Source organism: Pristis pectinata, chromosome 16 (genome assembly GCF_009764475.1).
Source record: "Pristis pectinata isolate sPriPec2 chromosome 16, sPriPec2.1.pri, whole genome shotgun sequence".
Lineage (NCBI taxonomy): Eukaryota > Metazoa > Chordata > Chondrichthyes > Rhinopristiformes > Pristidae > Pristis > Pristis pectinata.
In genome coordinates, this window is record NC_067420.1 from 5244114 (window position 1) to 5261250 (window position 17137).

A 17137-nucleotide genomic window follows, 5' to 3' on the forward strand; every position below is an offset into this window, starting at 1 on the left:
CATTCTTCAGAGATTAAAGGCCAAATTTGCTTCTCTCCTCTCTTCTCTCGGGACAAATCCCAACCCAAGGAATCAATCTGCTAAATTTTTGTTGCACTCTCTCTATCACAACTATATCCTGCCTTAGGCACAGAGATCAAACCTGTACATTACTGGTGCACCTCATCAGGATTTTACATAACTGGAGCAAGTCTCTAGTCTTTTACTCGAATTCTCTTGCAATAAAGGCAACACACACTTTGCTTTCCTAATAGCTTGCTCGCTATGAACCATACTACCAAGGCCAGAGGCCAGACTCACTGTTAGTGTCACTCTTGGAGTCCAGTGTCAAGTTCATCATCAGCTCCAGTGCTGGGGACAGAGGCCAGATGTCAGGCTGAATATCAATCTCACTCCTGGGGTCAAAGATCCAATGTCAGGCTCACCATCGATCCCACTTCTCAGGACAGAGGCCCATCATTTTGGAGCCAGAGGCCCGTCCTCAGTCGAGATGCATTGCAAATGGGTTTGAAAAAGGTGATGGAAAGGGTGATTTGGTGGCTCCCCTGTGGCAGTGTGCTGGCAATTTACAAATTTTTTAGCGTTTCATCAAAAATCCCTGCATATGTAACACAGAGCTCTACTCTGTTGAAATTGTAAGAGAATCAACGGAGAGCAGCTGAGTTAACATGGTCTGTTTCTGTGAATTTTTCCAAGACATCAAGAATATAGAGACCAGAAACAGACCATTCAGCCCAACACATGTACAGCAGGAATGGAGACAAGAGGCTGCAGGAGATAGGTGGGGACACCTCTATGGAGAAAGGAGCAGGAACCACACTCCCATTTCTCTTGCCTGCAGATTTCCAGTCACCGAGGCGGAAGTTTCTGTCAGTGCTGGTCTACACACCTGTCCCTCTCCCCATCCCACCACGCCAATCTTCTGATCCCATATCCTTCCACCCATCCCCACCCAGATGACCCCACCGCTCTCCTTCCATCCCCTCTCCCTCTACCCCACCTCAGCCTCCATGCACCCATCCCACCCTCTCATCTCAGCCCCCATCCCCCCAACCCCACCCCGCCCCATCCCACCACACCCCCACCCCCCACCTCACCTCGATCCTCAACCCCCAACCCATCTGCCCCATCCCAACCCGCCTCACCTCAGCCCCAACCCCCGCACCCCGCCTCACAGCCCCATCCCAGCCCAGCCCCGCCCCTTCCCACCCCACCTCACACCCCCGCCCCTTCCCACCCCACCTCACACCCCCATCCCCATTACCCCACCTGCCCCCACCCCCCCCAACTCAGCCCCCATCCCACCTCACTCCAATCCCCAAAACCCCACCTCAGACCCCGTGCCACCAACACAGCCCAGCGCCCCCGTTCTCCCTCCCATTGCCCCCGCCCTGTCCGCGACGCCGGTGTTCCCGCCATCCGCTCGCGCCCCCTGGCGCGGTGGGAGCGCGCATGCCCGGTTGGGGGGGGCGGGCGGTGTGGGGGAGGGTGATGGCGCTCCGCGGGGAGCCCGGGCCGCTGCGGCGGCTCCGTGCGGTTCTCCGGCGGCCTCGGCGGGCAGGGACCGAGCTGCAGGGCTCGGGGCAGCAACTGGTGCGAGCCGAGCCGCTGGACAGGTACGGGCTGGGGTGGTGGGCGCCGGGCTGTCGGGGGCACTGGGTGGGGGTGGTGGGCGCTGGGTGTTGGGGCAGGGGTGGGGTTGCTGGGTGTTGGGGTGGGAGTGGTGGGCATTGGGTGTTGGAACAGGGTGGTGGTGGGTGCTGGGGTGGGGGTGGTGGGCACTGGGTGCTGGGGTGGGGGTGGTGGGTGTTGGGGCGGGGGTGGTGGGCACTGGGTGTTGGGTTGGGTGTGGTGGGCACTGGTTGTTGGGGCAGGGGTGGGGGGCACTGGGTGTTGGGTTGGGGTGGTGGGCGCTGGGTGTTGGGGTGGGGTGGTGGTGGGTGCTGGGTGTTTGGATTGAGGTGGTGGGGGCTGGCATCTCATCAGAAAATGAGATGCACTTCCTTGAACTTAGGTTGAGCTTAATTGGAATCGCATAGACTGAGAGGTCAGAGTTGGAGTGGGATGGAAAATTAAAGAAACAGGCCACTAGAAGCTCAGGGTCACCTCTGCAGACTGAACAGAGGTGTTCTGCAAGACAATCACCCAATTTGCATTTGATTTCCCCAGTGTGAGTCATATTTTTAAGGACAAGTGAATTGCTGCTTCACTTGGAGGGACTGTTTGAGTCCCTGGATGATGGGAAGCAAAGAGTTAAAGAGGCAGATGCTGCATGTTCTGTGGCTGTATGGAAATGTGTCTTGAACTTCCAGTGTCTGTCACTTTAAGTCTGCATCCCACCCCCACCCTGACCACTGTCAGTTTAAGATTAATTGACATTTAAATCAGAAGTTGTAACTGAATATTTGATTTCTAAATTAAATGTAAAATAATCAGAATGCTCAACTGTGCAGAAGAGTTATAAACTGATTCTTAATAAAACATTTTAACAATGTAAGTTTTCATTCCTCAAAGCAGTCTAATTTAAGTATGTCACTACCTTGAATATTGTTTCTGTTCAATAAAATTAATTTATGATAACTCTTTCAGTTCTGATGTTCTTAAAGCAATTGAAAATATTATTGAAGAGACACTGGCCTACCTTGCAAAAGGAGAAGCCCCAGTTATCACTTTTGATAAGAGATCATCCTGGGAAAATATTAGGTATGTTTTTACCATAGTCACATGATGATTCAAGTCAAGAGCATCTTCTGAAAAATTCAAGTGTCCTATTAATCTCACAAAAGCAAAGCAAGTCATATTGTCTTTAGTTGGTCCAAAAGCAACAATATTGTACAAAAAGAGATTCAATCAATGATGTGCTTTTTTCAGTAAATGTGTTGTGAACAAATTTCTTTAGAAATAGAATCAATTGCAAAATTGAATTTTTGTATTAACAAGGCAATAGAAGTATTGTTAAAAAGGTGTAAAGTTTAAGGAGATGTGCAGGGTAAGTTTTTTACACAGAGAGTGGTAGGTGCTTGGAACATACTGCCAGGGGTTGTGGTGGAAGCAGATGCGATAGTGGTGTTTAAGAGGCATATAGACAGGCACATGAACATGCAGGGAAAGGAGAGATGTGGATCATGTGCAGGCAGATAAGTCTAGTTTAGTTTGCCATCGTGGTTGGCACTGGCATTGTGGGCTGAAGTGCCTGTTTATGTGCTGTACTGTTCTATGTTCTAAATAATAGTAATAACAAGTAAAGGCTAAAATAATTAAATTTTCTGTATTGACAGGTTTGATGGCAATGTTGGTTTACAGATGGTGTCTGATTGCACTGTGAGCAAAGTGAAGTGTGAATGTTCCAAATCTGTCCATAGGTTCGGTAAGTTCTTACTTCAGTGGTTGTTACCACACAAATGCATGCTCTATTATGTACGTAATTGTATATTTGATATGTAAAATTGTCTACTGATTAAATGCAAAGTTTTTTGAGATGAGATGATTATGGATTTTAGAAAGGCCAGGCTGACCACTCACCCCTGTGCATCAATGGCATCATTGTACAGAGTCAGCTGTTATAAGTTCTTGGGAATACATACAGCAGACGACCTGTCCTAGTCAACCAACACCTCCTCCCTCGCCAAGAAGGCACAGCAGCGTCTCTACTTTTTATGGTGGCCGAAGAGAGCAACCCTGCCCTCCCCCACCCTCACCACATTTTACATGGGTACCATCGAGAGTGTCCTGACCAGCTGCATCTCTGCCTGGTACAGTAGCTGTAACATCTCTGACCATAAGACTTTGCAGAGAATTGTGAGTACAGCTGGAAAGATCATTGGAGTACCTCTTCCCTCCATCCTGGATATCTATAATACATGATGCACACGCAAGGTCTGCAGAATCATAGATGACCCTTCTCATCCCTCCCACAACCTACTTGTCCCTCTGCCATTTGGCAAGCGGTACCAAAGCAACCAGGCCAGAACTACTAGACTGTACAACAGCTTTATCCCCCAGGCTGTCAGGTAACGTAGCAGTTAGCACGATGCTATTACAGCGCCAGCGATCGGGGTTCGATTCCCATCGCTGTCTGTAAGGAGTTTGTACGTTCTCCCGTGTCTGCGTGGGTTTCCTCTGGGTGCTCCAGTTTCCTCCCACATTCCAAAATATGTACAGGTAGGTTAATATGGGTTTAAAATGGGTGGCACAGATTCGTTGGGCTGGAAGGGCCTGTTACCACGCTGTAAATAAAATTTAATTTAATTTAAAAAATTTAAAATTTAATTTAATACCCTGGAGGCAGTTTCAGACAAATGCCGCGTCAAAAGCCCTGGTTTGCACAATGGCGTATAAGAACTTCGGCTGCTGCTGAGCATGTTTATACATTTAGTGCAACACACTGAGTTCTGTATTTTCTTCGTCCAACTCAGTTTTGCACTAACCCTGCACTAATATTGTATTCTGTATATACCATTTTTTGCACTATTTGTACTTGCACAATTTTTTTGTCTGCGTTTATTGTATGTTCTCTGTTCTATGTATGTCCTCTGTTGTGTAAGTCTGGGGGAAATGACATTTCGTTCCTCCATGTGTTTTTATAGCACATGGGTGAATGACAATAAAGTATGACTTGAAATAACTGTTAACTCTTCATGTTACTCATAATACAGACTATTAGCAGTTTACAAGTGTACAATAATGTATTACAAAAGGAAAAATACATGAAATAAATTTAAAATATTGTAAAGCTTAATAGAGATTATGAGGTGATTTCTTGAAATTATTTTCTGAAGGTGTTTTCACCCCTTTGGCTGTAGTTGATTTCTTGCTGAGTTCTTGTTCTATGGGCACTGGTAGCCTAGCCTTTTCTATTATTCAAAGGTGTCTTAGCACTGAATTTTGGATTGCAGGATTAGAGGCATTACTGCCACATCTATCCTAGTCTTTACCTAACATCCACAGACGCAACAGTCTTTTGAAGAATCTGGTAAAAGAGATGGAGAAAGGTATAGAAATTTGTCTAATTTCCCCAGGGTTTTTATACTTGCAGTGATTTCTCAAGGTGAACAAGTTTGTCCTACTCCAACTTTAACAGACCTTTGATTCTGACCTCTTGTCTGCATCTGTCTTCCACACCAGTGGAAGCCCAGCTTTCAGCTATCTTCATCTTAGCATCTTTGACTGCTTGACTATCAGCCTTTAAAGCTATCTCATCTACCAAGCAATTCTTTGTTTCATATCCATTCAATCCCTGCATCTCCGGAAGCTGCTTAGGAATATTTTGCTGTATGTATATTTATGTTTATATTTGATTTGATAAGCCACCAAAAAAAGAGTGCATAATACAAGGATTCCTGGTATCCTGTTGCCAGGTCAAGCTACTTGAAGGTATGCAAGGCTGGTCCAAACTGTCTTCACTTGATAACAGTTGAGGTTGTATTTGTGTTTTGCATACTGGATGTGGATTATTTTGCTACCACAAAAAAATGAATACTACAGGGTGTAATGAAAGAGTTTTGAAAGCAAAAGTCACTGCTAGTAACAGCTATTTTCCTTGCAGCTCTGATACTTAAGACCCTGTCGATGATCTACAAGCTGGTGCAGAGCAATACTTATGCAACTAAAAGGTGACAGAAAGTTAAGATAATATGGCAATATAGATGTGATGGAGGAGATAGCAGATGTCTGTCCTGTCTGGGATTTTTATTAAGCATTTACTCACCATGTTTTGCTGTAAATTAGCAAGGTGAGATAAATAGAAATTGGGCACTAGTATCAACATCACTTGGTAAGCCCCATCTGTGAAACTGAAATTCTGCTGTGCCCTTTTATAGTAAGTGGGTTCAATGTTATCGTCACAGGAATTTGATCATACGTTCATTTGCTTTGATTGTGTATTAATTTTGAGTGCTACAATCAAAGATAGAGTCTATTGCTTATTCCTTTTGTTACCATTCAGAAGATGGTGTTAAGTTGCCATATTCCTCTACAACAATTCATGTGGTGAATATGCTTTCATAATGTTGTTAGCTAGAACATTTCAGGATTTTAACCTAGCGACAATGAGTAAATGATAATGGTCATTTTTATTTCAGAGATCTATACTACAATGATACACAGTTGTTTGGCTCACAGGTTATTCTTGACGGTATTATCAATGACGTATGCTGCATGCTAAAAGTCCCACGCAGAAGCCTTCACATTGTAAGTACCTAGCACACACATTCCTTTTCCTGCAAAACAGTAATGGGAACTTAAAAATAAAGGCATGGTGAGTAATTTTTTTTTACAAAGACAAGTTGTATACCAAAATTTTTCATATTTGATCAAAGATAATGCAACTTTCCCAAGGAATGGCCAGCATTGTGTGGGGAAGAAGGAAATCTGAATGTACCTCAAATGCAAATGGCAGAGCAAATAAGACACCTATTGAGAGCAGTAATGGAGTTACTGATTTTTTTTAAACAGCCTTTGATTTTCGGAAATGATTCCTAGACTATGGGATAATAGATGTTTGAAACATTTTGATAATTTTTCGCTCAGTTAATTAAGTTAAATCATAGTTTTAGCTAGAAGAAGAAAGCTCTGAATATATTGGGGATTCTTCATGTGAATATTTTATGCTGTGTGATTATTATCTACATACACTGCCCATTGTGATGCTCGTAGGTCATGAAGTGCAAGTATTTCTTCTGTAAAATGTTTGATTTCTTTCTTTTAAGCTCTCTACCTCGAAAGGCTGCATTGCAGGCGATCTGTGCTACACCGAGGAAGATGGCAGCAGAGTGAACTGTGCTTGCAGTTCCACTGTATGTACCAGGTTCATTTTAGAATTCCCCAAGTTAGTCTTCAAGCTTCTATCAGCAAAGATATGTATTGGAGAGGAACGAATCTGTGAACAAATGCAGAAAAATGAGGATCAAGAAAGGATCCATCACTCTTTGCTCATGCAGTTCCATGTAGTTGTGTTTCCCGTTTACAGATATCTTCCATGAAAGTTTATTATACGTCAATTAAACAATATTTAATTTCAGTAGTTTTTTTTATTGTAGAAATTGATGTCTTACAAAGAAACCTGTGATTGACATCAAATTTATTTCTGTAATGCTGAGGCCACACAAGTCCAGCGACCCGGGTTTGATCCTGACCTTGGATGCTCTCTGTATGGCATATTCTTCCCGTGACCACACAAGTTTCCCCCCGGGTGCTCTGTCTTCCTCTCTCATCCCACAAATGCCTGTTGGTTAATTGGCTGCTGTAAAATTGCCTCTGGTGCAGGTAGGTAACAGGAGATCTGGGGAGGTTGAGGGGGAGGAGTTGATGTGCATGGGAGAGAGTACAGGTTATAGTGAAGTAATTGGGGAAATCAGACCAATGGCAATATTCTGAGAACTGCCATGAACTCAACAAACCAAATAGCTTCCTCAGTGTTGGGATTCTAATATGAGATATGGGAAGGAATGTGAAGCCAAAGTAAGGAATAGAGTTTCCCAAACTCTTATTTTGCTATACCCCACTCTTGCCCACTCACTTAACCCATCTATATCTCTCTGTAGACTCTCCACATCCTCTGCACAATTTGCTGTTCCACTCAATTTAGTGTCATCAGCAAACTTAGATACGCTGCGCTCAGTCCTCTCTTCCAAATCGTTAGTATATATCGTGAACAGTTGTGGGCCCAGCACAGACCCCTGCTCACCACTGATTACCAACCAGAGAAACACCCATTTATCCCGACTCTCCACCTTCTATTGGTTAACCAATCTCCATCCATGTTAATACATTACTCCCAACTCCATGCATCCTTGTCTTATGGATAAGTCTTTTATACAGCACCTTATCGAATGCTTTCTGGAAATCCAAGTATACAACATCTACCTGTTCCCCTCTATCCACTGCGCTCATTATATCCTCAAAGAACTCCAGTAAGTTTGTCAAACAGGACCTGCCCTTCCCGAATCCATGCTGTGTCTGCCTGGTGGAACCACTTCTATCCAGATGTTCTGCTGTTTCTTCCTTAATGATAGCTTCAAGCATTTTCCCGACTACAGACATTAAGCTAACTGGCCAATAGTTACCTGCTTTTGGCTACATCCTTTTTTAAACAGTGGCTTGACATTCGCTGTCTTCCAATCCGCCGGGACCTGCCCAGAGTCCAGAGAATTCTGGTAAATTATCACAAATGCCTCTACTATAACTTCCGCCATTTCTTTCAGTACCCTGGGATGCATCCCATCAGGACCAGGGGACTTGTCTACCTTTAGACCCATTAGTTTGCTCATTACTACCTCCTTAGTGACAGCAATCGTATCGAGGTCCTCCCCCCCCATCACATCCATAACATCTCTTTTTGGCATGTTAAACGTGTCCTCCACCGTGAAGGCCAACATAAAATAGTCAGTCAAGGCCTCTGCCATTTCCACATTACTCAATATTAATTCCCTCTTCTCATCTTCCGAGGGACCTATGTTCACTTTATCCACCCTTTTCCACGTTATTTAATTATAAAAACTTTTACGATCTGTTTTTATATTCTGTGCTAGTTTACTTTCATAATCTATCTTCCCTTTCCTTATTGCTTGCTTAGTGGTTCATTGTTGCTTTTTAAAGTTTTCTCAATCTTCCATTTTCCCACTACTTTTGGCGACTTTGTATGCATGAGCTTTTAGCTTGATGCCCTTTATTTCCTTAGTTATCCAAGGCTGGCTCTCCCCACCCTTACTGCCCTTGCTTTTAACTGGAATATACTATTGTTGAGCACTGTGAAAAATCTCTTTGTAAGTCTTCAACTGTTCCTCAACTGTCGCACCATATAGCCCATGTTCCCAGTCTACACTAGCCAACTCCTCCCTCATCCTGTTGAAGTCTCCCTTGTTTAGGCATAGTACACTGGTTTTAAATCGAACTATTGCACCCTCCATTTGTATCAGAAATTCAATCATACTATGATCACTCTTTCCAAGAGGATCCGTAACTACAAGATAGTTAATTATGTTTTAGATATATATGGCTGATTTTCTCTTCCATTTCCTAGGCTGTTCTTGTGCCATCCAATGTGGACGGGATAAAAAGTATCCTTTTCCATGATACGAAAATGTAGTTTTTTGGTTGTGTATTCTAGCATTGGAGGATTACATAATTTTTTTCAGTCCCAGTGAAAGATTTCTGATGTAAAGACAAAGGAAAGTTTTAGATATCCGGGCCACTGATGCCATTCTTTTCAGTTTTGTTGCCAGCATTGGTAGAACCCAGGAACAGGATTGGTCATCCCTTTTGTCCATTGGTCACTTAAAGACCAAAGGAGGAGATGCAAAATTAATCTCATAACTACCAGGGATGGTCAAATGTTGCTATCCAACTTACTGGAATAAATAATCACAGTAGCTTTCTAATGTTAATATTTATATGAACATTGTTATATTTTTTGAACTGTAGCAGAAGATATTACAGAATTGTATGTACCAAGTTAGAAATGCCGTGACTTGCTTAATGGGTTGATATGTGATTTAGATATGAAGAACTTGATGCTTAAAGAAAATTATAGCAGCAGCAGATCACTTGGTTTCATGGGACATCACTGAACTTTATTCTTCATTTTTTTTACTTTTTACCATATACAAACAATTCAAATCAAGTTCTTTTGTTCGCTGTCTTGACAGGCAATAATCATTGTTTGAAGGAGGCAGAAAACAAGGAAAAGATTTAATGGAATAGAAACAAAGGCAGGAATAGAAAAATGGACAAAAGTCAAGAAAGGTTGACTAGACTTAAGAGGTGATGAGAGTAAGAAAACAATGGGTAAACTGACAGCTATCAGTATCCTAGTACAAAATTCTACGGCTTAAGAAAATCAGAAGGAAAGTTCTGGCCTGAAATATCCCATCTCACTAACAGTGACTAAAAGTTTCACGTGTTCATATCTCATTGCTCAGTACGCTACAAGAATCCAGGTATCAATGTGTTTATTTTAATTAAGTTAGTGCTATACTGGAAGACAGGAATGATAATTCTTTTAATATCACCAAAAATATTTCCTAAGTTTGCCTGCAATTTACCTTAACTTCTAAGATTTGAATTCTCCTGCTCAATTTGTGCTCGTAGTGGAAAAAGACGCCACCTTTCAGAGATTATTAGATGATGACTTTTGTACCAAATCGTTCCCCTGTATTATTATAACGGTAAGACATTTCTGTTATTCTATTGCTAAGGAATCCAATTCTTGCAGTGACATTGGATTATGTTTATGTACACTTGAAATGCTTAATTGACGATTTATGAATAAAATCTCCTGGTTCTTCCATATTTTGTACTCTCTTGTTCCATACACAGTCCCTTTCTACCTCTTCAAAAAGCAATTTCCTTTTGAATCTCACCAATCACATTTCCAATGCTCCCTGTCCTTGTTATCCTTTATGATAATTTTAAAAAAGGCATCCTCTGTGACCTCTCCTGCTTGACTTCTATTTTTAGCCTTCTGGACAGTGAGGATCTCACCATCGTCCTCTTTAAGATCTCTCCTCCAATGTACAACTAGATGGAATTGCCTTTGCTGCATTTCAGAGAATCATCTGCAATGGTTTCTGTTCCCCCTTCCATACAGTTAGTTCTGGAATCCCCAAGGTTCATCCTTGGCCACCTTCAGTTTCTCACCTTTGTGTTGCCCCCTTGACAACAACATCTGAAGATATAAAGTCATGAAACTCATCTCAGTCTTATCACCACCTCTTTTTACCCCTCTATTGCCTCTAATTTGTTTGTTATCCATACAAAAATGTCCTCCATCTAAATACTGGAGATCTGAAGCCATTGCCTTTGGCTCCTACTGAGCATAGCTTATATCGGTCAAGTTATGGTATTTCCAGCTCAGTACATACAGTTTTGCAATATTTTCTGGGCTCAAACATGAACATAGTTTTTCTATCTCTCCTTGGAAATGACGTGAAGTTGAGCCAGGCAGTTTATGACATTGGTTTGAGGTTGACTTTGAGATTGGTTTCTGACCAGATATCTCTTCTTTCTTTAAGACTGCCTGCATCCATCTCTGGAACAGGCCGCAGATTCTAACATTACCTCTCTATCTTCTGCTGACACCTTCATCCTTTGTTCCCCCAATACAAGTCAACTGCAGCCCATTCATGGCCAGTCTCCCACTTCTGCCAAACATAACCTTCTACTTATCCAAAGCTCTGCAACAAATATTTTAACTTGCAACAACTTTTGTTCACCCCATACTTCCTTACCGACACTGGCTCCTGGTCATTTTCAAAACCCTAACACTTTTGTTTTGCAGATTCCTACAGGGCCTCACCCTTCTCCATCCCTGTAACCTCCCCCGGCCACACCAATATTTGAGCTCTCTGTGAACCTCCATTTCTGCTCATCACCCATTTTAATCACCACTGTTGGAAGCCAGGCTGCTATGTTCCCAATCAGTGGAATTACACCAGCCACCCCCTCCCCAACATCCCCACAAACTCCCCATGCAAAACCTCACTGTTTATCTCCTCTTTAAGAGGTTCCTTAAAAGTTACTTCTGGCAATTTTTAGATGCATTTTCTGCTATCTCTGGCTCAGTGTCAAAAGATTTTATTGATATACTCTTATTAAGAGCCTTGGTGCATTAGTTGCATTAGGAACACAGTAAGTTGTTAATGTTTGGAATGATATTGTGTATGCTAATTTATCCTTCATCTTGTTATTCTGCTGTAATAAAAGGCACATTACAATCCTAGTGCATCAAACCGTCCAATTTTAGCAGGATCGATTCTCACAAACGAACATGAAAATAAAAATATTAAATGCTTTAAATTTCTCAGAGAGCTTCAGTAGATAATGAAAAGACACAGCAACTTTTCTCAGTAAAATCTTTTCGAAAGAAGAAGGCAAAAATCAGGAGGGGATGCAATAACCAACATAAATTAACGATGAATGGTATGTAATGCTGATTTATTCCATAAGGTTACAGCTGGATGTCAATGAGAAATGGTTAGAATCTCTCATTGGCGAAGCTCAATTCCTGCACTTGTGTGGCCTGAACATTACTTGTCACTATTTCCCCATGCTGGAATGTTTTCCAAATTTCACTGAATATTAATCAAGGATGCCTTCACTATATGAGGAATTGTGATTGGAAATGAGCATTCCACTTTTGACGTTATTGAGGTATTGATGAAGCATCTGAATATGGTAGAGCCAAGGACATTTCTCTGAGGAACGCCTAAGGTAATAATTGATCTCCAACAATTGCAACTGTTTTCCTTTATGCTGTGAATATTTACACCAGCGGAGAGTTTTCCCCTTGAATTGCATTGACTTCAATTTTATGAGAACTACTTGATTTCAGACTCAGTCAACTGTTGCATCGATGTCAAGGGCAGTCGATCTCACCTGTGGAATTCAGCTCTTTTGTCCACATTTGTTGCAAGACTGTAATGGGATCTGGAGCCAAATAGTCCCTCCATAACTCAAAACATCACTGAACATTTTATTGTTAGGAGCTGCTTGATGGCGCTGTTGATATCTTTTCCACCATTTTGCTGAGAGATTGAGAGTGCATTGATGGGGAAGGGGTGATAATGAGCTCGATGGAATTTGTTCTGCTTTTGGTGGGGAAAAGAAAAGGTCTTCAGGGCAACTTTCCATAATGTTGGCTGGATGGCGTTGTGTAGCTGTAATGGAACAACTGTGTTATCGGTAAACTGGTGCCAGTGCAGCTAGCATAATTCTACAACAGGATTATGTCCATTGGTATTGTTTTTGTTCTATCCAGTAACCTCATGAAATAATATGGAGTGATGGAATTGGCTAACAGCAGATTTCTGTGAGGTTCGGGTCCTCAGGAAGAGGCCAAGATGGATCATCCACTCACCACTTGAGACTGAAGATTGTTGCAAGTGATGGACGGCACCATCATTGAAGATGAGGTCGTTCATGTGGCCTTCTGTTGAATTTAATTGTGTGTCTCCAGATCTGAATGCTGCAGGACCATAGACCTTTAATCGGATCTGATCTGAATGTATATATGGTGTTTCTTAAGATTTAATGTGTAAGTAAGCCGAAATCCGGTTTGTAACTTCACCAGGTTGGCAGCTCACTTTTATTGACTTCCTTCTTTGTTAGGACGTAACCCCCCCAACACTAAGGTAAGTTGAGGGTAGGTTCTTATTCTTTTTATCTGTCTCTTTATTTTCCCTCAAAGCTTTTTAGTCATGGCAGGTGAGCTCAGACCTGTGTCATGCTCCTCCTGCGCAATGTGGGAACTCAGGGAGACTGCCAGTGTCCCTGATGACTATGTGTGCAGGAAGTATGTCCAGCTGCAGCTCCTGAGAGACCGCGCGACGGCACCGGCGCTGCGCATGGATTCGCTTTGGTTCATCCGCGATGCTGAGAATGTTGTGGATAGCACGTTTAGTGAATTGGTCACACTGCAGTTTAAAGGCCTAGGGAAAGATAGGGAATGGGTGACCAACAGGTAGAGCAGTAGCAGGAAGGTAGTGCAGGAGTCCCCTGCGATCATCTCCCTCCAAAACAGGTATACTGCTTTGGGTACTTTTGGGGGAAATGACTCATCAGGGGAACGCAGCAGTAGCCAGGATCATGGCACCATGAGTGGCTCTGCTGCACAGGAGGGCAGGAAAAAGCGTGGCAGGGGATTTCATGGTAAGGGGAATAGACAGGAGCTTCTGTGGCCGCAAATAGGACTCCTGGTTGGTGTGTCGCCTCCCGGGTGCAAGGGTCAGAGATGTCAGGCATGTCTGTGCCACGTGCTAGTCAAGGAATAGCAGCATAGTTAGATTGAATATGTAGCTTCAGCAGTGTTACAGGAGGGAGGGTTTTAGATTCCTGGGGCATTGGAACAGGTTCTGGGGGAGGTGGGACCAGTACAAACTGGACGGTCTACATCTGAGCAGGACTGGGATCAATGTCCTAGGGGGATTGTTTGCAGGTGCTGTTGGGGAAGGTTTAAACTTATATAACGGGGATGGGAAGCAAAGCAGAGACCAGAGCAAAAGTTAGCAAAGAGAAGGGTAAGAGTGGCGTACAGAAAAGTCAAACACAAAGGACACAAAGGTTACTAGATTCTCAAAGGACAATGAGTGAAAGGGAACTTTATCTGAATGCCCATAGTATTTGAAACAAGGTCAGTGAACTTGTGGCACAAATCAGTACAAAGGGGTATGATTTAGTGGCCATTACAGAAATGTGGTTGCAGTGTGGAGATGAGTGGAAATTAAATATCCAAGGCTATCAGGTAATACGGAAGGATAGGCTGGAAGGTAAGGGGGTGGGGTATGTTGTGGACTACCGAGATTCGAGGATGACCAGGAGGTGCAGAAGATTCTTCAAGAAATTAAACTTTTATTTGCAAACAAAAGCTGTGACAGTCAGGGAGTCAGTTACCGATCACTCACTGACTGCCCACTGATCGCCCACTGAATACAACTCGCGGCCCTCCTTTGTAGTACAAGAGTACATGACTTCAAACATCCAAGCACAAATAGCAGAAATTAAAAAAACAGAACCAAATGGCCAAAAAACAGAACCAAATGGCCAAAAAACAGAACCAAATGGCTGCACGGTAAAATTAGATGTCTACCGGACAAAACGTGAGATCTCACCATATCGACAGACATCACCATATATGGATAGCCCTTAGTTACCGACAGAACACTACCATATACGGTATCAACAGAACCTTAGTTACCCAGAAGAACGTTCTCAATTAGCCTTCACATTTCTAGCAAGCCATCTTGTACAGAGTTATCAAGAAATCTTTACAGAGTTATCAAGAACATGCGTGTACAGCCTTTATTTTCCTTCTATAGGTAGCACACTTAATTAAGAATGAGATCAGGGTGATATTGAGAGATGATATAAGATCTAAGGAGCAGAATGTTGAGTCCATCTGGGTAGAGATTAGGAATGATAAAGGGAAAGAAAATCACTGGTTGGAGTTGCCTATAGACCACTAGATAATAACATTACAGTGGCACAGGCAATAAAACAAGAAATATTTAATGCATGTAAGAATAGAACGGCAGTCGTCATGGGGGACTATAACTTCCATTGGGTGAATCAAGATGGTCGAGGCAGTCTTGAGGAGGACTTCATAGAATGCATCCATGATAGCTTTCTTGAACAGCATGTTAGTGAACCTACAAATCTTAGATCTGGTCCTGTGCAATGAGGCAGGTAAAATTAACAATCTTGTAGTTAGAGATCCTCTTGGAAAGAGTGATTATAGTATGATTGAATTTTTCATACAAGTGGAGGGTGCAATAGTTCAACCTAAAACCAGTGTACTATGCCTAAACAAGGGAGACTACAACAGGATGAGGGAGGAGTTGGCTAGTGTAGACTGGGAACACCGGCTACATGGTGGGACAGTTGAGGAACAGTGGAAGACTTTCAAAGAGATTTTGCACGGTGCTCAACAACAGTATGCTCCAGTTAAAAGCAAGGACAGTAAGGGTGGGGAGAGCCAGCCTTGGATAACTAAGCAAATAAGTGAAAGCATCAAGCTAAAAGCTCATGCATACAAAGTCGCCAAGAGTAGTGGGAAACTAGAAGATTGGGAAAACCTTAAAAAAAAAACAAAGAACCACTATGCAAGCAATAAGGAAAGGAAAGATAGATTATGAAAGTAAACTAGCACAAAATATAAAAACAGATCATAAAAGTTTTTATAATTATATAAAGCTGAAAAGGGTGGCTAAAGTGAATGTAGGTCCATTGGAAGATGAGAAGGGGGAATTAGTATTGAGTAATGTGGAAATGGCCGAGGCCTTGAATGACTATTTTGTGTTGATCTTCACTGGAGGACATGTCTAACATGCCAAAGAGAGATGTTATGGATGCAATGGGGGGTGAGGACCTCGATACAATTGCTGTCACTAAAGTGATAGTGATGAGCAAACTAATGGGTCTAAAAGTAGACAAGTCCCCTGGTCCTGATGGGATGCATCCCAGGGGACTGAAAGAAATGGTGGAAATTATAGTAGAGGCGGTTGTGATAATTTACCAAAATTCTCTGGACTCTGGGCAGGTCCCAGTGGACTGGGAGACAGCGAATGGAAGGAAAAATAGAAGATCATGGTGAAAGATTGCAGCATACTGTTGTGCAGAGGGACTTGGGAGTGCTTGTGCGTGAATCGCAAAGGTTGGTTTGCAGGTGCAACAGGTTATCAAGAAAGCATATGGAATGTTGGCCTTCATTGCTGGAGGGATTGAATTTAAGAGCAGGGAGGTTATGCTGCAACTGTACAGGGTACTGGTGAGGCCGCACCTGGAGTACTGTGTGCAGTTCTGGTCTCCTTACTTGAGGAAAGATATACTGGCTTTGGAGGCGGTGCAGATGAGGTTCACCAGGTTGATTCCAGGGAAGCAGTAGAGGCTACCTCATTAAATATATCTAAGACACAGTTAGATAGATTTTTGCATGGTAGCGGAATTAAGCGTTATGGGGAGATGGAGTCCATGGCCAGATCAGCCATGATCTTATTGAATGGCGGAGCAGGCTCGATGGGCCAGATGGCCTCCTCCTGCTCCTATTTCTTATGTTCTTATTCAACTTGTATTTCTTGACACATGTACAGATGACGCAGCTTCACGTTAAGGAAAATCAAAATACGGACTGATTTACTGGTTTGTAGGAAAGCAATTCCCGCCTCTTTCCCCCCACCCCATAACACCGGGATCACCCGTAAGAGTGAGAAACCTACTCGACCATGAAGTTTCAGATCTATGGTGAAATACTAGTCTACTGCTGATGATGATCCACAGTGCCTCCTGGACGCCTTGTTTTCATAGCTAGATCTGATTCTGTCACAATTAACATAATGGAACATGCCCCCAGTGTGAGTGAAAGACTTGGCTACATCACATGACGCAATGCTGTCGTAGACAGATGAATCTGATAGATAGTTGAGCACAAGGTCAAGTTAGTTTATTTCCTTGGAGAGAGAGTTCCTTCTTATTGTTTAATCTACTGCTATGAGAGTCCACAGGTTCCAGAGGCAATGCTGAGGGTTCCTGATCAACTGGATATCCCTGTACTACCATCTCTATTCAGACTTCCCTGCCTGTGAGACAGAACACACCCATGAATCACGATGAAATGGTCTGGGATGTTGATTGTTAGGTCTGATTCTAT

The 17137-nt window shown here is 42.8% G+C and overlaps 1 protein-coding gene across 1 annotated transcript in view; it reads left to right on the plus strand.

Annotated features, from left to right (window-relative positions):
• Positions 1–1491: 1491 nt before the first annotated feature.
• Positions 1492–17137, plus strand: part of spo11 (SPO11 initiator of meiotic double stranded breaks) — a 34775-nt gene continuing 19129 nt past the window's right edge. The window contains 8 exon segments of the mRNA XM_052031659.1: positions 1492–1616; positions 2590–2703; positions 3279–3367; positions 5546–5612; positions 6081–6189; positions 6708–6794; positions 9020–9056; positions 10054–10163. Of these exon segments, the coding sequence (XP_051887619.1) occupies positions 1492–1616; positions 2590–2703; positions 3279–3367; positions 5546–5612; positions 6081–6189; positions 6708–6794; positions 9020–9056; positions 10054–10163 (738 nt within the window).